This window comes from Amblyomma americanum, chromosome 1, assembly GCF_052857255.1.
Source record: "Amblyomma americanum isolate KBUSLIRL-KWMA chromosome 1, ASM5285725v1, whole genome shotgun sequence".
NCBI lineage: Eukaryota > Metazoa > Arthropoda > Arachnida > Ixodida > Ixodidae > Amblyomma > Amblyomma americanum.
In genome coordinates this window covers 540,552,652-540,579,449 of record NC_135497.1, presented here as the reverse complement: position 1 = coordinate 540,579,449, position 26,798 = coordinate 540,552,652, and the positions used below count along the sequence as shown (strand labels likewise).

Genomic DNA, 26,798 nt, shown 5'->3' with positions numbered 1-26,798 from the left:
CTGCGGCGGTCGCCTTCGGAGGCCAGACGCTCTACGGCTAGCAGCCGCCGTCCCGCGTTACGTCGTCTGCGCAGGGCGACCCGACTCGGCCGCTTGGAGTGCGGCTGAAGGGTTCGACCCACTCTCCTCTTTCGCAAAGTCTTTCGAGGGATCTTCGGCGTTTCGTACAGAGCCGTCCTCTTTGCCGACACGGTCAAAACGAGTCGCCGGCCGCGCTATCCCCGGGCGCCGGCGTCTCTCTTGATATATGATCCGACCCTCAGACAGACGAACCCAAGGGAAGACCCAAGGGCGCAATGTGCGTTCGAAGAATCAGTGCTCAGTGTGTCCTGCAATTCACAACAAGTCTCGCAGCTGGCTGCGTTCTTCATCGACCCGAGAACCGAGTGATCCACCGCTTAGAGTCGTGCATTTGGTTTATTCAATTCCGTACAGTACAACCAAGGTTTTAGGCACCGGGCTCCTCCCCTGGCCTCCCCGACTGCAGTTTCGTCCGACAATTCCACGTTCCAGCAGCCGTCCGTTCCGCATGCTTGAGCGGTGCCTCAAAGCCGAGGCGAGCAAGGTCTCTTCGAAGCTTGTGTGCGACAATGGCTTGCGCGTCGCTAGAGACGACGAGGCAGTTGGCAACCCTAAGGCAGACGTGCACGGCGCTCTCAAGTTCCGGTCTTCGCTGGTGCCGTGTTTTTGCTGTTCACGGTTTGCTGTTCAGCCCGTTTTCTTTAAGCGGTCGCACGGGTCCGACGACCATCGGTTCAACAGGAAGCACACCGGTAACTTCGTCATCAATTGGTCAATAACACAGAGCTTTTGCGCCGTTTCCCCGAGCACGTTCGTTCTGCCGTTGTGTTCGCAGCGACGTCACCCATGGACTCCCAAGCAGCGGTAGCTCTGTGTGGACGGTTCTTTGCCGCCCTCCGCTGCGCCCTCTTTGGGGAAGGGGTCATCTTTCGCTCAGAAATGCCCCTCGAGTCCGCCCCCGCGGGTGCGCCCTCGTGCTGCGCCCTATCCGACCATTTCGCCACATCATTGCTTCGCTTAAGAGACAGGCACCGCCTAGCCGTGGCTACGCAGCGCGTACAGCCGCCAGACGGGCGTTCGTCAGACTACTCCCGCAACAGGAGTCCACCGGCCACAGTGCCATGGACGGCGTTTCGGTATCGCCCCGGCAGACTACTCGAAGGCTGGGAAGGACGAAGCAGCAGGAGAACCCCGCTGCCGCAGGTGCGTTCAAAATGCGGGATTATAACCCCTCGTCCCTTTCTTCCCGGTGCCTCCATTCGCCCCGCCGGCACGGCTTCAGACATCGCGCCCGCACTGCGAGACCTCTTGCGGCGGCCGTTCCTTATAAGTACTGGGCCGCACGCGTCCCGCCGCGCGCGCGTTGTTGCGAAGAGTTACTTTTCCGGAGCCGGCGAGCCGCGTTTCCTCTCGTACTCCGCAGCAGCCGCCGCCGTTCCCTTGGCGGCGGGCAAGCCTTTCCCTCGGCCAGCCTACCGGCTCCGTCGCGACTCTAACGAGAGCCAGCGAGCTGCGGTTCCTTTCGTACTTCGCAGCAGCCGCCGCCGTTCCCTTGGCAGCGGGCCGGCGTTTCCCTCGGCCAGCCTACCGGCTACGTTCGAGTCTCTCCGACAACGAGTGTCGAAGACCGAAAGCCCACCAGATTGGTGCGTTACGCCGTTTGAACCCACGGAAGCAGTCCGTCCGACATTCCCTTGGTGACGGACCTCCGCTGGGCGTAACAATTTTTGCAGAGATGCGGCATCAGAATCTCGCAACTCCGCGGTTGAGGCCGGCGCCGGGTGTGACAAGCACAATCCGGTAATGATCCTTCCGCAGGTTCACCTACACTGTAAAAACAAACCGTCATTTTGACGGCCACCTTTTTATCTATTTTGACGAGCCGCCGGCGTCAAACGGGAAAGACGGAGACCGCCGTGAACGAGCGAGCGAGGATAAAGAGACAGAGAGCGCAACACAAAAACGAGAAACTCTATTGGCTGGCGCGTAGGGGTACGTCATGTGAGACGTCGTTCAACGCGCGCTTCCGGCTCCCGCGGGCGCTGTCAAGGAAGGAGTCCGGTTGTTGTCTGCGCTGCTGGTTCCCTCTCGCTTTTCTTTGTGCGCGCTGCTTCTGTCCGGGTGTGCGTTCTGTTTTTGCGCCATTTTGCCTTTTTGTGTGTGGCGCGTTGGAAGGCCGCGAAGACGCAATCAAGGAACGTATGGGCTGCAGCCGAAAATCAGCTGCAGCGGGCAAAGGTAAGTGTTCTGCTTATATGCTTCGTTCGTGCAGTACGCGTTCTGTGAGGCACATAGCTACGAGGAGCACGCTTGTTCTCACGCGTAATGTATACACGCACCGATGGCCGTGGGCCCGAGATTGCCGTTCAGAGACGTGCTTCTACGTAAAGCGGAAACCACACAACCGCGATTTTTCGCGCGTGGTCCTTCGTGCGTGAATCGCGGCCTCATGGTTCAACCACGTGCAGCGATTTTCAGGGGCTGCGTGCGCCCACGTGTAAAAAAAAAACTTCCTGTGAGGAACACTGAAGCGTACGAAGAGCATTGGCGCACGTTAATTGAAGAAAGTCGAAGAAAGTCGTTTATACTATCTCTATCATGCGGGCACATACAATCGCGATCGAGCCTGACTTTCGGGTGCGATTACTGCTACGCGGGCCAAGGATCGAAATCGAGTTGGTCGAGCTCTAGCGCGCCATGCGCCTCTGTTTAAATGCAGAACACCTTATGAATGAGCTTAATGGGCAATAAAAATAGTCGTAAAAACCATTTTTTACATTTTCAGTTGTAATTCAGGCCAAGACATGTGCTATGACTACCATGCTGGCCATCTGCAGCTCCCTTGAATACATGGGGTCGGCACTACTGTCGTAGGTTCGTAAAAGTATTCGTCAATAAAAAGCAGACTACTTTTCGTGCACTGATCAGCTTTTTTTTGTTTTATTTCTTACGCTCTCTTTTTTGTTGTTCCTCGCTTCCTGGCACACCGAGCCCATACGTCGGTGTCCGGTGGCGATGGGGGCAGCTCAGTGTTTAGTTTGTGTACTGATAGTGTGCAGTTTCATTCTTGTATAGCATTAAGATATGGGCCTAATTATTTCAGCAATAGTTATTTCCAAATAAATTCTGTTCATTTTTATAGCTTATTGCCTATAAGCCTCAAACAGGGGCCAAAAATTTCTTTCGACTGGCGTATCCATTAGCTGGGATTATTGAATCAAGTAAATTTGTAGTCTTGTAATTTTGTACCACATTTTCATCCATTTCTGCTGAAATGATACTGTACCCGAGGTGTAGAAAGTGCCTTGATGACAGCAGGATCGTTGGAAGTATGGTTATGATTTATTATTGAGATGCATGTATCTGATCACAGATGTTTTCTCTGGAGTCTAATAACATGTGGCTTGTGAATTCCCAGCATGCAGCTGAAGGGGGGCTGGAAGGACTGCCAACAACACCGCACCTTTGCTGTGATTGGTGTGTATTTGTCATTTATAGAACTTTGGCTGAAAACATGGCTTGTACAGTGTATTTTATTATTCTACGATGTAACCTGATTTTGTGTAACTTCACTCTACTTAGCAGGACATATTCAAAACTTAGGAATGAGGCTAGCCCTAGATGAAAGGCTTAATTCCCTGTCAGAAATTCCAACAGCTTAATGGTCTGAAGGAACCCGTAATTTGGGCCTGTTGGTGACGGTCTGATGGTGACGGTCTGATGGTGACGGTCTGACGGTGACTGTCTGACGGTGACGGTGATGTCCTGATGGCGACGGCCTGATGGTAATGGCCTGATGGTGACGGCCTGTTGGTGTTGGTCTTATCGGTTCTCGGCAGACACTAGGCCTACTTTCAGATTCATTGTGAGCACCTCAGCAGCGTACTATACTAAAAAGCAGACTACCCCATTACCCCTGGTTTTCTATCTGTTCAAAGATTGAAATCCTTCACAGTACATATCAACTTTATGCAAATAAGCATTTTTATTCACAGACAATTGTCAATTAGGAGTCGCAGCAGCTGGGACCTGTACAGCGTGAGTGCCCTTACGCTGCATGTCTCCCAGCTTCTGCGACAGGTGCTTCCGCACTTGCTTCAACCTCCTCTCCTTCTGCTCCCACGTCGCCCATGAACACATGGAAAAGAGCTGCATAAAAGAACCAAATACATGGCACATATAGACACAGTTTTGTGAACAGATGGAAGTGCGATAAACTATTTGCCATGTGAACTTGAAAAAAACAATTTTTTTCAGCACTAGATGCATAAATGTTATCAAAAATGGGCACTGGTGTTCAATTTTTAGTAGACTGCTCTTCTTTCCAAACATAATAAAGTGATGATACTAGAGTAGTACATTAAGTCAGTCAATCTATTACCAGGTCAAGAATCTAGAAAAGCATGAAGAGGAATGCTCAGCAGAATTGTTTTTTTGAAACTGGTTTCTGAGGAAAGGACACGGTGCAGTAATTGTCTCACATCTCAGTGGACACCTGAACTACACAGCAAGGAAAGGGAAGAAGGTGGCAGTGAAAGAGGTGCCGTAGCAGAGAACTCCAGAATAATTTTTACCACCTGCGAATCTTTAACATGCACTGACATCCCACAGGACACGGGTGCCTTTGCTTTTCGGCTCCATCAAACACAGCTTTGGCGGCCGGGTCCGAACCTGGGAACTCCTACTCAGTAGCCGAGCGCCCTAACCACTGACCCACTGTGGCAGGTGCTCAGCATTACCTTCAAATGAAACGTCGACCAGTAACCACCCCAACTTGCACACAATCCGAACCCTGTGTTTTTGCAATCTTTTTCATCACGGTCTAGACCACATAGCCAAAGATGCTACTGAATGCGTTCTTTTGGAAGCTGCATGTAGCCGGAAAGTCAATGACCGTGAATATCGTTTAAACCCATACAAGAGCCGCACTAATGCAAGGACTCCACTCCCAACTTGGCAGCTGGTAAACTGAACATACCAAAAAGAAATCATCCAAAGGAACTGTTTTGTGTATGCACAGTTTTGCTGAGCACATTCACACTCTGCTAGGAGCTAACAGACTTACAATTGCCTGTGACAGTTGGCGCAGCCACATCACTGGTGTTTCGGTTTGGTTTATGGGGTTTAACATCCCAAAGCGACTCAGGCTATGAGGGACGCCGTAGTGAAGGGCTCCGGAAATTTAAACCAACCAGGGGTTCCTTAACGTGCACTGACTGCGCACAGTACACAGGTCTCTAGAATTTTGCCTGCATCGAAATTCGACCACAGCGGCCGGGATCGAACCCGTGTCTTGCGAGTTAGCAGCCGAGCTGCATAACCGCAAGGCCACCGCAAAAGGCTACAAGTGTAGCCATTTCATATACAGTAGAACCCCGCTGTTACGTTCCTCACTGCTGCGTTTTCCCGGCTGTTACGTCGTTTTCGTCCGGTCCCGGCATAGCTCCCATAGGATCCAATGTATTGGGCACCCCGCTGTTACGTTGTAGCTGTGAAAACGTTCCCGCATGATACGTCGCAACCTGGCACCCCGAACCCGGCCGGGCAACGCGCACCAACCGCCATTTTGACGAGTCTTGGCCAGGCTTGGCTACGGAATTGGCTACAAGACCATGGCCTCCGAGATTACCCACTTGCACGCGCGTGGGTAATCTCGGAGGCCATAAAAAGCCGCACGCGAGTTGGAGAGATTGCCACTAGATGGCCACTGCCTCGTCAGCCGAAGCGAGTAAAACCCCCCGATGCCCGCGGGCCCACAGCAATCCAGTCTTTCTTGTTTGTGCGGTTCAACCCATCCGAGTTGTCCGTGTCCTCCCGTCGACACCTACGCTGCCTACGCCTCGTCGGGCCTCGCTAACACCGTGAGCGATTTGTCGTCCTTTGATGGCGTCGCGCAAGCGCAAGGCGCTTTCCCTCGAGGAAAAGCTGGATGTTCTCAACGCAGTCGACAGGCAGCCAGCGCGGAAAAGAGTCGACATCGCCAAGGATCTTGGTCTGCCACCATCGACGCTTAACAGCATCGTCTCGAAGCGTGCCGAGATACAAGGGAATGCCGCGCTCTTCGGCCCGAAAGCTAAGCAGGCTCGTGGCGCCAAGTATGGAAACCTCGAAGAGTCATTTCTTACTTGGTTTAAACAAGCTCGCGCTGCCAGTGTTAACTTCGACAGCAGCATTTTGCGCGAGAAGGCGATGGAAATAGCCGACCGACTGGGCATCAGTGACTTTGCGGCGTCAAATGGCTGGATCAACCATTTCCGGAAGAGGCACGGCATCGCTTATAAGACGGTATCCAGGGAATCAGCAAGTGTAAACTTGGAAACAGTCGACGATTGAAAGGCCACACTATCTGCCATAATTGAAGGGTATGAGCCTCGTGACATTTACAATGCCGAATCAAAACGGGTCTTTTCTTTCGGGTGCAGCCATCCAAGTCGTTAAGCCTGAAGGGCGAAGCATGCCACGGAGGCAAATGCAGCAAAGAACGATTGACGGCGCTCCTTTGCTGCAACATGGATGGCTCGGACAAGCTGAAGCCATGGGTAATCGGAAAATACCGAAACCCACGGTGCTTACAGAACATTCGCCTGCTGCCATGCCACTATAGAATCAACAGTCTTGCATGGATGACGGGTTCTTTGTTCGAAGAATTTCTTTGTTACTTCGACAACAAGATGGGCTCCCAGTGCAGGAGTGTTGTCCTTTTTCTGGACAATTGTGCTGCCCACCCGAGAGACCCGTCGTTTCTTCGGAACGTTAAGCTTGTTTTTTTTCCTGCAAACACAAGCCACTTGCAGCCGTTGGATGCCGGCGTCATAAAGAACTTAAAGCACTCGTACAGGAAGTCCATCGTAAAGCGCTGTCTGGCGCGTGTTGATCGCGGACAGCAGCCTACGATCGTTTCAATACTGGACGCTATGCACTACGTCGCTTCAGCGTGGACTGCAGTGAGCGCGTCAACTGCACAGCACTGCTTCGCACGGTGCGGCTTTTGCATGGACGGCGGAGAGAAAACTGCCACGGAAGCTGAAGAGACGGAAGCAGCCTCTCATGATCAAGAGCTGAGTGAAGCTTTGAATGCGCTGGGAGCCACGGGAGTCACGGATGACGACTGCGTCGCCGTGGATGCTGCTGTCGTGACGTCTGAGTGTCAGAGTATCGCCGAGATCGTTGCAGACTCGGTCGCGAGTGAAGCCTCAGACTGTGATGATGACGAGGAGCACGAGCCGCATGGTTCCGGGGAGTTGGCGGACCCGAGCTTTGGAGAAGCCGTCGCGGCTCTGGACCTCCTCCGCAGGTACGTCACACCTCAAAGCGACGCTGAGAGCAATGCGGCTTTCCAGGCCATCGAGAAACGCGTGTTGTTTTCCAGCGAGTGGAAAAAACAGCAATCGACCATTCTCGATTTCTTTAAGACCTAAGCTCACTTGATGTCGAAATAAATTGTTTCAAGACAAAGCTGCACTGTTTTCATTAATTTTCGGACCTTTCCTCACTGTTGCGTTTTCCCGGCTGTTACGTTTTTTTTTCGCGGTCCGGTGAAAAACGTATGAAAGGGGTTCCACTGTATATGGCACACAACAGCTTAAAACGAAAACCCCGTGCTTGGGGCACTGGCAGCGAACATATTGGCCCCATATATTCACAAGGCTGTTCTCACACATTTTGCACGAAAACGATGTTATCAATAAGCTACATAGTGCAGGAAATGCAGACAGCAAACAATGTTTATGTTAGCTCCTGCTGAATTTCATAATTTATGCAAGAGATGCAACGTGTTTTTTATCGAGTTCCCATAAAAGTCTGCCTCCCAAGAGCTTCACTTCTGAATATACTGGATGACACAACTTTGAAAATGCAAATCACAGCAATCCCCAAATTACCGAGCATCTGTCTTGTGCACACACATCCCATTTATGCAGGAAATCCACTAATCTTTTCTATGTACAGGTAATCCTAGCCACATGATTTGCTTACTTGAGTGAATAAGAGCAACATTTTGGGACAATCTCCACCTTTAAGGGCATGACATGATAGAATTACTCCCTCCCGTCTGTGGCTCCCCTTGCAGATCCTCGTTTGCGCACGTGCACTTGGCAACTAATTTAATTACTAATCAATCAATTTGTGCCTCTATTATCTCACACAAACTCATTAAAATACAGTAGTAAGCTACCACATTATTCGCACGACCGCCCGACACAGATATAAAGACCCATTTCACAAAGCCATGGGAACGTGCCTGCATGACCTAGCGGTAGCGCATCTGGCTTCGGATCCAAGTGATCGAGTTGGCAGTTCCTGCCAACTTGGTCATGCCATGTGGTCATCGATCAATCAGTGCCCAGCCACGTCACCTGCCAGATTTATGCTCCGTTTTTTCAGTCACAACCCTGACAATGACAGAGTTGGATTGTCCGTGGAACAGGACCATTAAGACTATCTCGTTAAAAGGTTTGTGTGGCAGTGCACAGTACCATTTATTCAATGTATGCCAACTAACCCTATGGCATGGAAAGTTACTTGCATCAGCGCTGCCGCAGTGCAGGTCTAAAGCTTTGCTTCAATCGAATACACTTTTTTTATTGTCCAGACATTATTCACAGCAAATGAAAAAAACACACCTTTGAGTGACGAGACCTTCGCTGGCGAAAGGGCTGGCTTGGCCTCAGTCCTCCCAAGAGACTTGTACTTATTGGAGAGCGCCCCTGTCACACTGCGGTTCCTGAGTTCTTCAGGTGTCCAGTAAACCATAGCCGCAGCGCGGCAGAACATAGAGTCTGTGGGTGACCCTAGCAGTAGGTTCCAGGCACCACGGTCCACCCACATACCAGAGCCTGCATACACCTGCAGCAAATTCCCAGCATTTTACAGGTCTGCACTGACAGCAGTGATCAAAAAACGGTTTTAAATAAAATTTTGTCACTTCGAGCAATGAAGAAAAATTAACATAAAAGAGTGTTTTGCAGCAAGCAGCAATTATGAGCTGGATCCTCAAACTGTTAGGCCATAAACATTAAAAAAATGAGTATGGCTAAGCTTACAAGCTCAGCAGAGATAGATTCACAGCATGTGGCATCATGCAATGTTTATTCTCACAGTGCCGCTTGGCACCGGTTGCTACATCATTTTTCGTATTTTCAGTTACAACATAGCCAGAAATTGACAGCAGCCAGCACTGGCAACAGGCTCAGCCGGCAGCAGTGGCACTTGGTTGAAGCCTCGAGCTCTGCCAGTCCTTGGAACTGCCGCTATCACCACTCTGCTATTAGCACGCTTTCCACTTCCCTGCCCTTATGTATAATATCCACCCCTGCTGTGGTGTCGAGCCTTCAAGCATTGCACCATGCTCTTTCTCTTTGCAGCGGTGCCCATAATCCCTGGCAGAGCGAGCCAAGTCTTATTTGTGCTTCGCGGCCTTGTCTGGTTGACAATTTTTTCTCCATCATGCTATACCAAAGCTTCAGTCAGTGAATCATTAAATTCAGACGGTCGCTACCATAGAGCTCCATAAACAACTTGACGACGTCTACATAATATTCAGTTGGCCTGTCAGTTCCTACTCTAATATCGGCATGCTTTCCACTTCCCCGTCCTAATGTACAATAACCATTTCCACTGACATGTCGAATCTTCGGCCCTCGTATGACAACCGGCTACTACACAAGAGCGATTTGCCTCAAATGGTGCCGCTGTCACATTTGACGACCCGTTGCTATGTACAATGTCACGTGATGGGCACCTCCGTTGCCACAGCAACCAGTGCAAGCTCCAATCTATGAGCGTCTCCATTTTGCCAGGCCTTCACTTTTCTATAATTCTTGCTTTTCTTCTTTTCATGCGCAATTCTCTATAGTGTGACATCAACTCTCATTGTACCATCTGCTATCGGGTCTTTAAATAAACTATAAAGCTTTCGCTTTACAAGGAATCGGGTCTCTGCATTCAGAATTACATCAAAAGGTTTGTAAGCATTAATTATAGCCAGAGACCAGACACTTGGAAAAAATGTGAAAGCAGCCACTGACAACCTAAAAATTATTGCAGTGGCATCAACCTCCATCCACGACACTTATAGATCATGCAACCTACACAACTAAATTATTTCAGGCAAATACCTTCCCATCGTCCCGGGTGGAGCCTATAATGCTGTCATCTTGACCGCCAGCCACCGCCACCTCTAAGTGGCACCTGCCATCCTCAGTATTGATGTACTCATCACTTGAGGATTTTTTTGCAGAAGAAAAACAACACAATTCTAGAACACCTCAGCAGTGAAATTGACTCCTACAGCTTGGCATTTAGGGATATCAACTTATTAACCAAAAAACAGGCCGATGATTATTGTACTCTGTAATGTGAAATATGAGTGCACTCGAGATCGAACACGCATGTTTGGTCAACATTTTTAATTTCAATAAAAAAAATATACAGTAATGGAAGTGCACCTTGAAGAACATATCCGAGATTACTTGTTAAGAATATTTAATTCAGTTTCAGTGGAGAGTTGGTTTTCAGCACAGCACTTGCATTTCGTTATCGACACTCCACGTGCAGCCCAATCAGGCTATAGCTGTAATTTTGTCTTCAAGGATGATGGCTACAGCACAAAAAAAATTTAAACATGCAGATTTTGAAATATGTTAAAATTATGAAGGGGCTTATTTTCCCAAATAGGTATGAAACCTGGAAACGAGTAACTTTGAGATATGATTATGTTTGGTTTATGGAGGTTTAATGTCCCAAAGGAACTCAGGCTATGCGGGATGCCGTAGCGAAGGGCACCAGACATTTTGACCACCTGGTGTTCTTTAACGTGCATTGACATCACACAGTAATGCAAATTGCTGGTCACTGGCCAAAGTCAAAAGATGAAAAGACGTTTCAGGAGCACTACGGCTCCCTTGTTCACTATGAAGCAATCGGCGCACGGATCCGTTTTTTTGTAGCACCCAGTAGCATTTTTAATGATTTAGCATAGATAGGATGTAGAGTTCCGTCGTTCCTATTTAATGTGTTAGACGATGTCTGTATGATAACGAACTCAAGATTCTGCCGTGCCGATGTGTTATTTTCTGTTGTCAATATCTTTACTTGATACCAGTAATCTCGTGGCTGGATTCTTGCACATGCTCGGCGATGGCGTTAGATGCTTTCTGGTTTCGGACGTCGTTCTGGTGCTCTCTCAGGCGTCTCCTGAAGTCCTTTGTTTCACCGATATATATTGATGAGCAATCGGCGCAGTCAATCTCATACACAACACCTGGAAATCTTTCACAAGGGAGCTTGTCCTTCACATTCACCAGTTCTGTTCGCACTTTGCCAGCGGGGATGTGCGCGATGTTGACGCCATGCTTGCGGAAAATACGTGCAAGCGCTTCACTAATTCCCGCTACGTATGGGACAGCAGCTCGTTTTTCTTTTGGTTTTTCTGTGCTCTCGCATTCTTTGGAGGCAGGCTGATTCGCTGGCATTCTTCTTTCGGTGTTCCTGATGAAGGAAAGAGGGTAGCCGTTTCTTCGAAGATCAGACTCTATTCTTTTCATTTCGCTCTTTAGATTGGCATCTTGACTGCAGACCTGTCTGGCACGGTTGATCAGGGAGACAACCACAGACCGTTTGTGAGCGACTGGGTGCACAGAACTGAAATGTAAATATCTTCCAGTGTGCGTAGGTTTCCAGTAAACATTAAATACAAGGCCAGTCTGAGTACGGGTTACCGTGCTGTCAAGGAATGGGAGGCAGCCGTCGGTTTCTTCCTCAAAAGTGATCTTGATTGAGGGTTCAATGGAGTTCAGATGGTCCAGAAAAAGGGTCAAGTGCTTGCGCTCTAGGACACAGAAACAGTCGTCCACATACCTTAGATCAGTGTTTCTGTGTCCTAGAGCGCAGGCACATGGCCCTTTTTCTGGACCACCTGAACTCCATTGAACCCTCAATCAAGTTCACTTTTGAGGAAGAAACCGACGGCTGCCTCCCATTCAAGGACACCACGGTAACCCGTACTCCGACTGGCCGTGTATTTAATGTTTACTGCAAACCTACGCACACTGGAAGATATTTACATTTAAGTTCTGTGCACCCAGTTGCTCACAAACGGTCTCTGGTTGTCTCCCTGATCAATCGTGCCAGACAGGTCTGCAGTCGAGATGCCAATCTAAAGAGCGAAATGAAAAGAATAGAGTCTGAGCTTCGAAGAAACGGCTACCCTATTCCCTTCATCAGGAACACCAAAAGAAGAATGCCAGCGAATCAGCCTGCTTCCGAAGAACGCGAGAGCACAGAAAAACCAAAAGAAAAACGAGCTGCTGTCCCATACGTCGCGGGAATTAGCGAAACGCTTGGACGTATTTTCCGCAAGCATGGCGTCAACATCGCGCATGTCCCCGCTGGCAAAGTGCAAACAGAACTGGTGAATGTGAAGGACAAGCTCCCTTGTGAAAGATTTCCAGGTGTTGTGTATGAGATTGACTGCGCCGATTTTCTCATCAATATATATCGGTGAAACAAAGGACTTCAGGACACGCCTGAGAGAGCACCAGAACGACGTCCGAAACCAGAAAGCATCATCTAACGCCATCGCCGAGCATGTGCAAGAATCCAGCCACGAGATTACTGGGATCAAGTAAAGATATTGACAACAGAAAAATAACACATCAGCACGGCAGAATCTTGAGTTCGTTATCATACAGACATCGTCTAACACATTAAATAGGAACGACGGAACTCTACATCCTATCTATGCTAAATCATTAAAAATGCTACTGGGTGCTACAAAAGAACGGATCCGTGCGCCGATTGCTTCATAGTGAACAAGGGAGCCGTAGTGCTACCCAAACATCTTTTCATCTTTTGACTTTGGCCAGTGACCAGCAATCTGCATCACCATGATTCCCGACCAGACGGTATGCCGTCAAACCGTCGACTACACATCACAGAGTACACGGCCTCTAGCATTTTGCCTCCATCGAAATTCGACCACGGCAGCCAGGATCGAACCCGCATCTTTCGGGTCAGTAGCCGAGTGCCATAACCACTGAGCCACTGTGCTGGCCTGTTAGCGGGATTGTTACTACAGCTAAAGCAGTGGGTTAGAAGGGTTGGCCCAAACTTTAAGCACTCGAGTGATCACTGAACAGAAAAGAACTGCGAATTATTCTCCCTGCAACTACAGGTTTTTAATAATATATGTGGCTAAAATATTTTAATCATCTTCATCCAGGCTTTGTGCTCACTTGCTCATTTCCTATTAGTACAATCAATATTAGTTTTTCCACACAAAGTCAGCTTCTTGGACGGGAATACAACCTTCATGCAGAGGTTTTTTTTTCAGCAAAACAATGTCTAGATCTGGAATGCTAGGAAACTTCCTCTTGCATAAAATTCTTTTTTATGTCTCCTGAAATCATCTGTGCAGCACACACGCTTTTGACTTTCTGAGCCATCAAACAAGCAAATGCAAGACACGCTGAGGAACTGCAACCGGCTACGCTCGTGGGCCGCTGATTGCGGCCGGGAGAGTCGCATGAAAGCAAGGCTCAAATTCACAGAGCCAATGCTTTTGCTGCATGGGTCTTCACGCTGCGACAAATAGTGAAAGAGTGAAGTTTATAAGCCACTCAGTGCCTTCCCCAACAGACACTATTTGCACAAGGGCGAAGTTCAAGGCTCCACCTCTCATTTTGCAGACATTATCCCACCTGCCTCATAAAAACTGAGGATCTCAGCTTACCATCTTTGTCTATATGGGCTGGTGCATGTGGCGCATCATTAAAGGAGGTGAACATGGAGAAGAGCAACCATGGCAGATACAAGTGAGCGCAAAGCCTAGATGAATATAATAAAGAATATTGATCTTTATACCACAGATATTATTAAAGAAAAGGTCACTGAAAAAATAATTTGCTGTTCTTTTCTATTCACTGACACTTGGTCGGACCCGACACTTCTAACCTGCTGCTCTTGCTGTAGCAGCAATCACGCTAACAGGGTCATATTCTAGAAAGAGTCTAGAAACACAAAACTACTGCAACATGTTTTCTAACAATGTGATTAATGTACTGAAGCAACATTTCTGAAAGTTAGAAAAATTGAAGCTGCCCTTTTATAAGTAAAAACTTTCGAAATTTGGCACCACACATGTTGCGTATTTTCAAACACAAAGAAGAGCTACCAGGCACTCTAAAATAAGTATATATATTGCCAATGGAACACATAATCATATCTCAGCCAAGGCCACAATAGAATATTTAAATGCCAGAGTTTGAAGGGAACACTACAGAAACCCTGGTGCTGCTAAGTGCCACTGTGATGAAGCTACAGGCACCACTCAGACCTAGTTCCCATGTTTCCAGTACTTCTATCAACCTTTCCAGAGATGCTTTGAATGAGCTCGCCACTACTGAGCCTGCTGGCCAAACTGCAATAGAGGAAGTGGTCAACAAAGGGGACTTGGCTAACGTGCAGCAAATGCGTGTAGCAGTATTTACAAAGCAAGCTACTTGGTCCAGAGTTCTCTGCCTACAATGCCTGCTTGTCCAAGGCAGCAGATTAGTAATTAGACCTTAATTAGCCTCATGATAACACTAAAACAGCATGCATCACAAGAGGGTTTGCTCACCAAACTCATCTTGGCCACTGTCGCTGACCACTGTATCGGTAAATGGCAGTGCTGGAGGCAGCACTGTGAAATTGATACTCTCAATACACATTCGCAAACAATAATGAATATTTAAGCACAACCCCTAAAAAAAACGCTTGCTTTGCACTATCTCTGCACATCTTTTACACCTACAAAATGTAACTTAGGCTGCTCAGCTGAACCAAACGGTATGAATCTGGAGCTGAGCAGTCTTGCCAGTACACTGGAGCACATATGACAAGCTTCTGCACTGGCCTACATGTCTCGAGCCACCACAACTCACCACAGCCCTTGTGAAGAAGCTTCCTTCAAAAAGTACAAATCTCAGGAAGGGAGGTGTTTGAGGCGATGGCTATCAGGGTTAGGGGTCAGAGTTGCGTCAGCAAACCATCTGTTAGATTGCTTGAAAAGGAAATTATTTGTCTCCGTAACGGCGTGGAAGTGGGCGTTCACTGTTTCATTTACTTTCCGGGTCTCATTTTATCTTGCCTTTCATCCCGTACCACTTCCTTCCTTATATACTTCCTGTAAAGCAGAATAAACCTAAGTTAATAGTCAGCCCTCGTGGTGTCAGTTCTTTCTTGTCTTGTGTGTTGCTCTTGTAAACCGCTTCTAAGCATGTACCAGCTTGCCCAGATCTCCGCCTTACATTTACTTTCCTGGGGGCCCCATAATGCAATTCCCAATAATAATATCGTAAAACATTTCAACCAAGACTCCCATGAATCAAATTGTCTTCTTTAGAATGAGAACTGTACAACTTTAGCCTCACTATGCTGTAATATAACAATGATGAGCTAAAAATGGCTCATTAAAAGGACATTACATACAGGACGGTGCCTGTCCTCCGTCTCGTCTTTTTGTGCATAGCTTGTAGCGCCATGTGTTTTTCAAGAATGCAAAACCAACTAGCCCGGCAACATACGTTACTGAAGGACATCGCATACAACTTCATCCAACTCTTCTCAAAGTAAAAATTAATTCTTTGGCACTTTCTGGCTTTTTTTGCAGCCGTGTTTCACTGGATGAAAAAGAAGGATTTACTGCTGATAAAACTAGAGTCCAGAATTTTCCTACTATTCAATTCAAACAAGTGACATGAAAGGAAACAGGCACTCAATGATCAGTGCTTGCAAGTGAATGATAATGCAGCATAGTCTCGGGGATCCAGATGAAACCAAAAAATGGTAACACACTGCCATGATGTTTTTGAAAGTCACCAGTACTAGAGACGACTGATGTTTTTTTTCTTTAATGCAAAAGCACTAGTTCACGAAGTCTAACTGGCTCATCATTCCCTGTGTCGTCGAATTGACAGGCATTGCCAACTTGGGCTTTGCCACTAAGATGGAAGGGTGAGATAAGAATACGGCCTCCCGTGACCCTTGGATCCCAAGTTAGACATGCTGCCCCTAGGCCACACAGGCATGTGCGTACGGCATGTTGAAGTGGGGCTTTATATCTATGTTGCTCCTGGCAACTTGGGCAACATATAACACGATCCACCTCACAAGCATGCCTCTGGCAGGTGATGGCAAGGAGACAGCAACGCCAGTGAATCTACCGTCTACCAAGATAAGCTACACCAAGCTACTAATGCTTTCGCATGTCATACCAGGTTTACCCAGATTAAGCCTCAGCAATCTTTTCTCCTTTTCCAGCACTCAAGCACTGCATTTTGAGTGGAAGTAGCATTCTTTTTTGAATGCTGTAATTTATTTGTCTCCATTATTCCTTTGCAGCATTGATCATAAAAGCAAAACGAGCAGCACATGTATGACTAGAAATTGCTTACATGAATAATGTGGGCTACTCTGAGTGGCTGTGGTCAGGGTGACGGTGGCAGGCGGTGGGCGCAGTGCTGCAACATTTACACATTTAGAATAAACTTTCCAACTTCACACACTCAGGTGACAGCCATAAAAAGCAAACTGCGCTTAGAAGGTACATTACCGTACCTACCATATGCTGCTTTACTCATCTTTTTGTAGGCCAGAAAGTTATAACGCGCTACGTGGGGTTATAACGGTTTATGGCGCTCCTGGCAACTTGGGAAACATATATCACGATCCACCTCATGAGCGTGCCTCTGGCAGGTAATAGCGAGGAGACAGCAACGCTATTTGCAGCTACAGTCAACCAAGATAAGCTATGCCAAACTACTAACGCTTTTGCACGTCACTGGGTTTACCCACATTAAACCTCAGCTATTTTTTCCCTTTTCCAGCAATTTAGGCACTGTGATTTGAGTGCAAGTAGAATTCTTATTTTTAGAATGCTGTAATTTATTTGTCCTCGATATCCCTTTGCAGTACTCATCATATAAGCAAAACTAATAGCACATGTATGACTAGAAATTGCTTACCTGAAAAATGTGGGCTACTGTGAGTGGGTGCGGTCAGTGTGAAGGTGGTAGGTGTTGGAGGCAGTGCTGCAACATTTACACATTTAGAATGAACCTTCAGACTTCACGCATTCAGATGACAGCCACAAAAACCAAACTGTGTCTACAAGGTACATTACCGTACCTACCTTATGCTACTTTGATAATCTTTTTCTAGGCCAAAAGGTTTAATAGTTTATAGTTTACGAAGGCGTAACGTCCCAAACCGACTCAGTCTATGAGAAACACTGTAGTGAAGGGCTCCTGAAATTTCGACCACCTGGGGATCTTTAACGTGCACCAACAACCCACAGACCACGGGCCTCTAGAATTTCACCTCCATCAAAATTCGACTGCCTCTGCCGTGATTGAACGCATGTCTTCTGGTTCAACAGCCAAGCACCCCAAACCGACTCAGTCTATGAGAAACACTGTAGTGAAGGGCTCCTGAAATTTCGACCACCTGGGGATCTTTAACGTGCACCAACAACCCACAGACCACGGGCCTCTAGAATTTCACCTCCATCAAAATTCGACTGCCTCTGCCGTGATTGAACGCATGTCTTCTGGTTCAACAGCCAAGCACCATAACCACTGAGCCATCGCGAGAGCCCAGGCCAAAAGGCATGAAGTCAATGAGTGAAACATAGATGCCAATACGAACAGTCAGCATGTATTACAGGAGCCTGTGCTCACCTGAATGGCTCGGACCACTGCAATTTGCTGCAATTCTTGAACTTCCTGGGCCCCCTGCAAGGCACAAAGCTTTCCAATACTCTTGCACAAACCATCTGAACGAAAAAATGCACAATGAAAATAGCCTTTACTGTAATGTAAACCCTACATACTTCATCAAGCTCATTTGAAGGGAACCATGCTAAGCCAGAACACTTGCTAAAGCACTACTGATAACTGCAAACAAAGCAAGCATAACCACACTTCGCTCACCCAAATTATACAGGCCACCATGGCTGACTATGGGCCTAGCAGATGGTACTGCTGCGGGTAGTGCTGCCAAAATGACACATTAGGGATTCACTTTCATGCATCATAAATTAGATTTGGACACGAGACGGCAAGATGCTTCCTCGGTGCATTCCCTTACATGTGCACGACTTGTACAGGTTTCTGTCAGTGCGTAGCGCGTTATTCACATCAAGTGTACAGGGGTACACAGAAGAATTTACAGCACCAAAAGAGCCTGATTCGCCTGGGTCCCTTTGGAGCATTAAGCTCTACAGACCAAAACCTAAACCATAGTGTGTCCCTATATTAACCTACTGAAGTAAACAAGACCATGCATGCATTCCAAAAGAGCACACTTGCCTTTTTCTTTTTGAGCAGGCAGTTGCGTTGGTGCATTCACATGCACATCCATGGATGATGCATAAATAACTCTGCTTTCTGTAATGTATGACATAACAGGCGACATTGCAATAAACAAACTGCTCACAAAAAAAGTTGAAGACAATGCTTTCCTTTTATTGCTCCCATTAAAATATGTCTGGATCTTTGTGGCTGTGTTGACAGTTACCCAGCAGCAAAGAATCATCAACCAGCAAGAAAATTGAATTCAAGAATTGTCTCACTGCTTGTAATGTGTTAACTGAAAAGGCTGGGTGACCTATGCTTAGAATGGAATGGCAGTATAGCGTAGCCTCTGAGATTTATGCCAAAAAGTAAGTGTTGGCGCATGCGTTTAACTTGAGAAATAGCTAGGTGAAGGCAGCATGTGTTTTGCTTTTCCGGCCTTTTTCATGTTAACTTGTGCTCAATCAAAGTGCCCTTAAGTCTTTTAGTGTAATCAATCACATAAATAACATCTGCCTGGGTATATACTCCACCTGCACAAACTTCACTGCTATATCTTTCACGAAGCTAAAATATAAAAGTAAAAAATAATTTGGAACACCCTGTAGTATTGGTATTACATTGTTAGCACTCTAAGGCTGCTAACATTACCCCCATCAATTTCTGCACAAAAATTCACTGCACAGCCCTCATTCCCAGCTTTTTTCATTACCCATCCAAGTTCCTGTCCTGCACGAAGCTGAGAGAAAACATTCTTTAACGAAACTAACAATTCGATGCTGTGATACCATGGTGGTTTCACATGATTACCCATCAGTTCCTGATTTGTGCAGATACTGCAGTGATAGTTACAGCTAGTCCACCCACGAAATAGGATCATCTCAAACTTGCACTTAAGAGATCGTCTTAATGCGCGACAGGCCCAGAGCATACTCTGCAGTGCTAAAGTCCTCAGTAGGCTGTCCAGCATTAAACATACTGAAAGAATGGTTTGGAGACACACTCTTCTTATGAGCAGTGTTCCTCAACCTGCTCTGTGAAAACCACCTCTGACATCACAGCTCAATTCCAGACCCAATGATCACTTGGTCAATGCTTTATACTTTGGTCAACACTTCTATATCTTTAAAATGCAGGAATTGGAGCACTATTACTCTAAAAATTAGTTTGCCCTGCCATCATGTGTTTGCCTCCAGGCTTTCTTGCTCACTATTGCATTAATTCATCCATCAGTAAACCGCCCTGCAGTTCTGCTTCATTAACAACAGTGTAAGCACCAATAATTACAGGCAACTGACCAACACAAAAGAAGTCCAGATTCAACTGTGCTTCACCTGTATTTGTACTTGAGTAAAGCATAAATGTGTGTTTTGAGGAACTGCATGTTTTGTGTGCTTTGCAAAATGGCTAACACTGTCAATCAATAAAACATGGAACCAGATAATGCACTCACCAGACGCAAATATTTTTTGCATCAGGCTCTTCTGCAAGTCAATATTCAATGCACGCAGCTCTTTCACTTCAGCTTTCAGCGTCTCGTAATCGCCAGCACTGCATGCACACGTATTGCAAGGCACAGTATCAGTGCCCCGTTCCCCCTTCTGCGCAATTTCCCGTTGCAGATCATTCAGCTGCTTTTTCACTGCCTGGAGCTCACTGCGCAGTGTGTCGCACGTTCCTTGAAGGCCTACAGTATCAACCAACTGCTCCTCAATGTCCTCCAGGAGCTCTGTATCGTGCTTCTTCTGAACCTCTTTGCGCACCTTTTTGGTCGGCTGCGCTACCTGCAATTCGGAATTTATTGAGAGCCACTGCAATGTACTCACAGTTTAGCAAACCAAGCAAAACTGTGATACAGCTAAGAGAAAAAACAGAGTTGGGCTATTTTGCGACAAAATGACAGTAGAGGTATGATCAGATGCCTACAGACAGACGTAACATGACGTTATAAATAGTGTTGCATTGCTTTTATGAGTTGATAAGTCTAGAGTGACAAACTGGTGAAGTATATTTCATTCTGGTGTGAATGAATATGTCTTAATTCATAGTTCTCATATTCGTCCACTACCCAATGATATTTATTCCATGGCTGCATGTGTATTTAAGGGCACAGGGTAGGCTGAAACAGGAAAAAAATTCATTTTTGGTTTTCTACTAAGAAATATTGAACCCTTTCTGAACATTATTTGTCACTTTCTGCCCTGCAGTAGAGCCAGAGGAGCCTGGTTTTTGCAGCCACGTAGTAATATGTACTATTTACTCAAGTAAAACTTTTGCCTGGGTTAGTTGGTTCATGCTTGAAGATGTAATATAAATGGCACAACGAACGAGGACAACGGTAGAGCACTTTTGTCCTTTCTGTTTTCATTACATGCCCTATTTCCTCAGAGCTTGAATTTAGTCACGTCTAGGCTATAAATTATGATGTGAAAAGCAAAACTGGGAACTTTCTTATGCTCAGCTGGACCTTTAACACCTGTCAGGCTAAGAAAAAAAGGCACAATGTGTATTTTACTGCATGCTGGCATGGCTTGCTCAGCACTTTTTCTTCCTTCGTTAGAGGCATGCATTTGTTTCACTCGTATGTTAGTTTGAAATTCACCGTTGAATAATGTTCAAGGCTTGGATAACATGCACAAGGCTATTGTGGCAAAGTACTTCTGCAATGTTTGCTGCCAACAGGACACCTGTCGTATGCTTTGTATGAAAAACTGAGATTTGGGACAGATGGTGAATGAGTTTTGCGCATAAATACTCTCTCAAATCAGTTCATGCCTTAAAGTCTGCTTTCCACCAACTGCACAACCACAGCTTCTCGAAAAGTGTTTTCATGAGCGAACACAAAAAAAAACTGCCTGCTAACCTATATTTCCACTGCCCCAGCTCAAGTGCTTCAGTTGCCTGGGCTAGCAACAAATATTTTCCTTCCTTTTTATTATTATTTAATAAAACCACTTACTACTGCTGCTGCTGCTACTACTACTACTACTACTACACAAAATGCCCACGTGCCATATAAACACGTTATCCGAGAGTGCGCACCAAGTGCGCACCTTTCTTCAAGTGTTGTTCTCAGTATTGCAATCTTAAGACTCAGCACTCACATTCAGTGATAGCAGCACGACTCGAATTTGCATCCTGTGACATCGCCAGCGACAACCCAAGGCATCTAGAATACCACCTCGGTGTTACTGTGTCAAGCCGACTTAAACAAATCTAACAGTCAAACAGATGCTGTCACTCAGTGTAATGTTCGTACTAAGTCGACTCCCGGTATGCAGGCAAAATACTAAGTCTACCAGAAGTTTTGGTAGACACAGCGCCATGTGTGTCTATTTCAAGAAAGCAGACCTTACCACAGCGCTATCTGCGCTCATCAGAATGGTCATGTTCTTGCCAATACTGTTGTTGCTAACAGTCTGCCTTAGGGACAAGATGCAACTGTTCGTGGTTGAAGCGTCGACAGCACATAACGGCAGGTTGGCCCCCTAATCAGATTCCTAGCGGTACAGGAGTGCTGGCACTATTTGTGATGTTGTGATTTGCACGAACGTAGTCAAGCAAGGCAACATCCAGTCAGCTATGCAGTCACGACGCATTCATGACACTTCACTTTCTAAATCATGAGAAAGCAGCCCCTGTTCTCAGAGCGCTAATGCACTATTTTCATCCAACATCAATTACACTTATGTATCCCTTTCAGTCTGCCATCTAAATAGTTGCTTGTGTTGCAACCACTTTTTGTTGCCTCCTTTGTTTTATAAAATACACAGTCGCACACTTAAGATTTTGTTTCTTGATAAGCCTGTTGTTACGAGGTGGCAAGCCAAGGAACAGGAAGATATGATGACAGATGAAAACATGATTTAATGGTTTGCGGGCCTAGCATGAGCACTCCGTCCCGCGCCACTGCTTTCTTCTTCATATTTGTAGCAATATGACCTTTACCCATTTAAGCTATGATTAAATAACACTGAACTAAATTTCCTGTACTGCAAATTTGATCTAGGTTTATCATCAACAGAAAACATCAATTAATACTCTCAGATGCTAAGGTATAATTTAAATGTTCGTGAAAAATATGCTGCAGTCACAATACCTTTTCCTTGGTCTTTCGTTTTGAGGTGCTCACTACTACAGGCCTTCTGCGCCTGTTCGCTGTATAAAGCGTCATCTCTTCTTCAGTTTCTGCAACCGGGGAACAGTAATAACGCGTAACACTTGAAAACTAAGAATGGGTTAACATACGAGAGGCTTTGTTGAAGAGCTTTGTTGAAGAAAGCAAAGAAACAAAATAGACATGCGACTCCAGTACAAAGAAAGACTAGACAAGCGGCGTTGGGTCGTTTCTTAACGCCTCTTCACCGCAGAACACTGCACCTGGCATGGCATGACACTTATGGCCAGATAACTTCGTTTCCTGTCGTTCGCTGCCGTGCATTTTTAGGGCTGGAGCTAAAGAAGATATCGCACGACATTCAGCGGATGGTGTGCATCAACGAGATCGTTTTCGCTTTCGCAGTTCGAACAGGTCCGCTTTGGTGCTGGGCAGCCAAGAGAAGAAGAACAACGGTATTCAACATGCTGTCTCACATGGACTACGAGGAGGGATGACCAGCTGGCATGGCAGGCGTATCACAAGTACTTTATTTATATCCAAAAAGATTGCGGAGAGGGCGCGCCTCGGAGAGCATGCACGGGAAGATGCGAAGTGCACACCGCAGCAGCGAGTAACGCGAGACGCTCTGGCGGTGAACGCGGCCCGTTCGCGCATAGGTGTGTCGCTCGCATGAAGGTGCTTCGCCAGCATATAGTGGCTCGTCTACAGTTGTCGCTGGAGTATTAACGCAGAAATTGCACTGATTAAATCAAATACAACAAACGCATCACAACAGAAACAATCGGGCATGAGCCCCTGACGGCCACAAGTGTCAGGTACCACATGGTGGTGCTGAGTCGCAGATGGTTTCAACACCGTATCGTTCTGGTCATTTCCAGAACGGTGTCTAACAAGCTCTTATGCTGGTGATTACGTCTGTCATGGCGCCGACAAGAATGACCGACTGCGACAGAACCACACCGAACAACTAGCTCACTTGGGCATGTGCTGCACTGGCAATGGTAAGAAAATCTTTTCCCGCACAGTTCGACTACTCAATGTTCCCATGCTTTCCTGCAGTGCAAACCTCACTTAAGAACAAGAACTATAGATTTCGCGTGGCTACAGCGTCGGCAGTATCGTGCTGTGTGGTGAAGAGGCGTTGAGAGACGACGCAACTTGCGACCCAAGAGCTCAACTTCAAAAGTTCTTTTCTCGCTTTAAACAAAAATTACTTCAATAAAAATTTCAGAACTAAAAGGTAATAAACGGTTCTATGTAACCCGCTACTGTTTGTATTTTTACTTGGAACACCTCAGGGTGAAATTAACGAGTGTTTTTGGCTTCAAACGCACTTTTTGCAACTTTAGTATTTTTTTTTACTTTGGTCCACGCAGTTTCATCACCTGTAACATTTATTATAGATACTACACATCTAGAGGAACAAAATGGTTATTTGCGAATTTCCGAGAGCAAGTTTATATTTAAAACAAAAAGTGACAAAAAGTGTACATTTTCAAAATATTTTCGATTTTTTAAAGATACTTATGCTATGTAAAGCTGCATCCTCCGAATTATATCGAAACGGAAAATATGTGCAAATGTGAATGAAAAAATTTTTGAAGTGTTTTCTAAAGATTTGAACTTGTTATTAATTATTGAGCAGGGCCCGTTTTCTTGCCTTTTCTAAATATTCAAACTGCCCTCACGTCAAGAAATTTTTTTCGGCAAAAATATTTCAGGCTTTCATTACGCACATTACGATAAGTTTCCAAAAATTTTTTTGAACAAATTGGAGATGGTCGAGCGCAACGTCTGGGACGTTTGGCGTGTAATGACCCATATGCGATTGTGGTCGGCCCGGACGCGGGTGCAGTGTGCAGCGCGAGCGTTTAATTGGCGACAGGTCGCTACGCGCGCGCTGCTTTTTTGTAAATATGAGCAGCGCCCTGAACACTCGCCTGCGAGCAGCGGAAACATTTACTTTTTTTTCATTTTGTGCATGCAGAGCTCGCCCTTGCCCTGCTCGCTACCGCTCCTCTACTTCTCGCTATTCTCTCCGTCACTTTCGATTCCGCCGGTCGTAGCTCGGGTGCTCAATATATGTATAGCAATTGTCGCGGCAAGCAACATGTCCTTTTCCCTCGAAAACACCAGTAGTAGAGTCGGGGTCAAAAGTCTCAGGACCACGTGTTCCTCGAACGAAGCCGATAGCTATGCTATTAGCCGGCGGCTGGAGACCACGCTTGCGGAGGTGAAAGTCAAAATTTTGTTCTTTCATCTCCGCAAGTGTTGTCTCCTGCTATAGGCTTCGTTTTAGAAATACGTGGTCCAGAGAATTTTGACCTCGGCTGTACATACATGTCATGAACTGAACCGCAATTGCTCTTTTGTTACATTGGTCGTGATCAAGAATGCTTCGCATAGTTATTGTGAAATCTATACACAGAGGATAACAAACCAGGGTTATAAAAGATTTTAATGCGCCACTTACCGGCCAGGTGAATAATTTTCGCTCCGTAATATCCACCTTCGGTGGTCGAATCTCTACGCCAGTACGCTTGGTATGTTGCCGCTGGATCAAAATCCGCAACATTTCTTGGGCTGAAGTGCTCTATTTCTCCATGTTTAACTACAGCTGGCGTCAAGTCACACAGATATTCAATTAATGCATACATTTTCAGTCGATGCAACTCAAACAAAATAAAATTTCAATGGCTGAAGTCGAGGCGCGCGTCGTGATCGAGCTCGTGGGACTCGGGGGTAATGTAGACAAGTGAAATGTTTAGTATGGCGCGATGGCGTGCGATCAGATTGATCCGCTGACCGCAGCAGCCGTCCCATACAAACGTGGCCCTCATCGCTAGCGTGTCATTGTATCATCGCTAGCGGAAACACTTTTGTTTTTGACGTTATCATGCAATAAAAATTAAAGATATTATAGTATGCTTGGAAACAACTTTCGGAATATCTGCCGTTCAGCTTGCTGTCACTGTTATGCGCAACGAGACGCTGAGCATGACGGCACCCGCCCCACTACCCCCTCTCAATAGTAAATTAGTAAATGGTCCTAACATCAACCACCAGTTATTGAATTTTACTCCTGTTACTTCTATATATGTGCATTTCCAGCACAGAAAAGAAAAGACTTTTCAGAAAAAAAAGAAAAATATAGGTTGAATAATTTGAGGCGTTTTCAGACATATAGTGGCTACTGAGATTTAATATCTGCTGCGGGTCCTTGGACCTAAGATATTAAACTTATTTTTGGAATATGGCGGAGTGCGTGAAGGACTCTGGCACGGGTCGGCCCGGTATTGCACTGCCTCCAGGATTGGCCCGGGGCCTCTGGGGATATTAGCGCGCCTTTTTCTATCTTTGCTCTCCTATCCTTTAATTCTCCCACTTTCAGCACGACGTCAGCCAGCGTGGCTGGGCTTGAGCCAGTAGGCCGGCCCGAGCAATTTCCTTCTCTTTTTTCCTCTCAGAAACAGCAGCAGCAGCAGCTGGTAAGAGCTCTCATATACCTATTACTCAAATCCGCCGCGGTGGCTCCCTCCCAAGTACTCTCTATTCGCACCGACGGGACAGACTCGTGAGGGGCCTTTATGGGGATTCCTTAAATAAGTTGCTGACACCTTCTATTTCCTCACTGTGCGCTTTTCTTTAGACTACCTGTATAGCCTCTCCAGAAGGCAGATGACTCAGGCGCACTTAGAGTGTTTGTTCCCTGCACCGTTGTATCGGCAACTCTTTCTGGAGTTCCTTGACACCAGTGTTTTAAAGTGTGTTAGGCGAATGTGCATTTCTTCTTCCGCAAAGACATTCTATTTTAAACTCCACACATCCACGCTGCCTGTAAAGGCATGGCTTCAGGCAAAGGACATGCTTGCGCCATGGACAGTGATTATAATTGCCGCCTATGCAATACACCAGAGACAATTGACCATTGCTTTATACTGTGCATTGGCGCTATATTCTTCTGGACATTTGCAACGAACAATTAAAAACATTAATTGACATCAAACCTTACAGTATCCGTTTTTTGCCTGTGGTGAAAAACTGTGTTGTGCCATACGATCTATTTATGTTGCTGGGACTATTTAGTATCTGGCAGAGCCGCATAATGGACCGGCACGCCGAATCACCGCGGTCGTCGAAATCCTTGTTCCGTGAACAACGCGCATTGGTACGGGGAGTAGTATATCCCGCCATGGAAGAGCCGCCTAGCTGGCTCGCCTATCTGGATGCATGTGTGTGCCTCCCAGACTTTTGATGTTTTGGAAGGAGGGGTCAGGCAGGGGTAAGGTGGCCTGTTTTGCAGCGTAAGCGTGCTTTGACTTTGC

The 26,798-nt window shown here is 46.4% G+C and overlaps 1 protein-coding gene, 1 long non-coding RNA gene and 1 other non-coding gene across 6 annotated transcripts in view; 1 reads left to right on the top strand and 2 right to left on the bottom strand.

The window, feature by feature from the left end:
• Nucleotides 1-253: 253 nt before the first annotated feature.
• On the bottom strand, nucleotides 254-406 carry LOC144116526 (5.8S ribosomal RNA). The gene has a single exon (XR_013311862.1). It is a non-coding gene; the product is annotated as a 5.8S ribosomal RNA (ribosomal RNA).
• A 1,665-nt stretch (nucleotides 407-2,071) lies between these two features.
• LOC144116300 (uncharacterized) overlaps nucleotides 2,072-26,798 on the top strand; it is a 35,733-nt gene continuing 11,006 nt past the window's right edge. Inside the window, exons 1-3 of one of the 4 annotated variants that reach the window (XR_013311824.1) lie at nucleotides 2,082-2,259; nucleotides 3,440-3,498; nucleotides 23,352-23,474. This is a non-coding gene — a long non-coding RNA (uncharacterized LOC144116300). Of the gene's footprint in view, nucleotides 2,260-2,670; nucleotides 2,896-3,279; nucleotides 3,499-23,351; nucleotides 23,475-26,798 lie in introns of those variants that run through there. The other 3 variants (XR_013311826.1, XR_013311827.1, XR_013311825.1) reach the window with 3 other exon arrangements.
• Nucleotides 4,028-15,111, bottom strand: LOC144116298 (BEN domain-containing protein 5-like). Its single transcript, XM_077651038.1, has 3 exons — nucleotides 14,639-15,111; nucleotides 8,643-8,865; nucleotides 4,028-4,170 (listed from the first exon to the last, which is right to left on the bottom strand). The coding sequence occupies exons 1-3, from the start codon at nucleotides 14,645-14,647 to the stop codon at nucleotides 4,070-4,072; spliced, it is 333 nt and encodes a 110-aa protein (XP_077507164.1). The 5' UTR covers nucleotides 14,648-15,111; the 3' UTR covers nucleotides 4,028-4,069.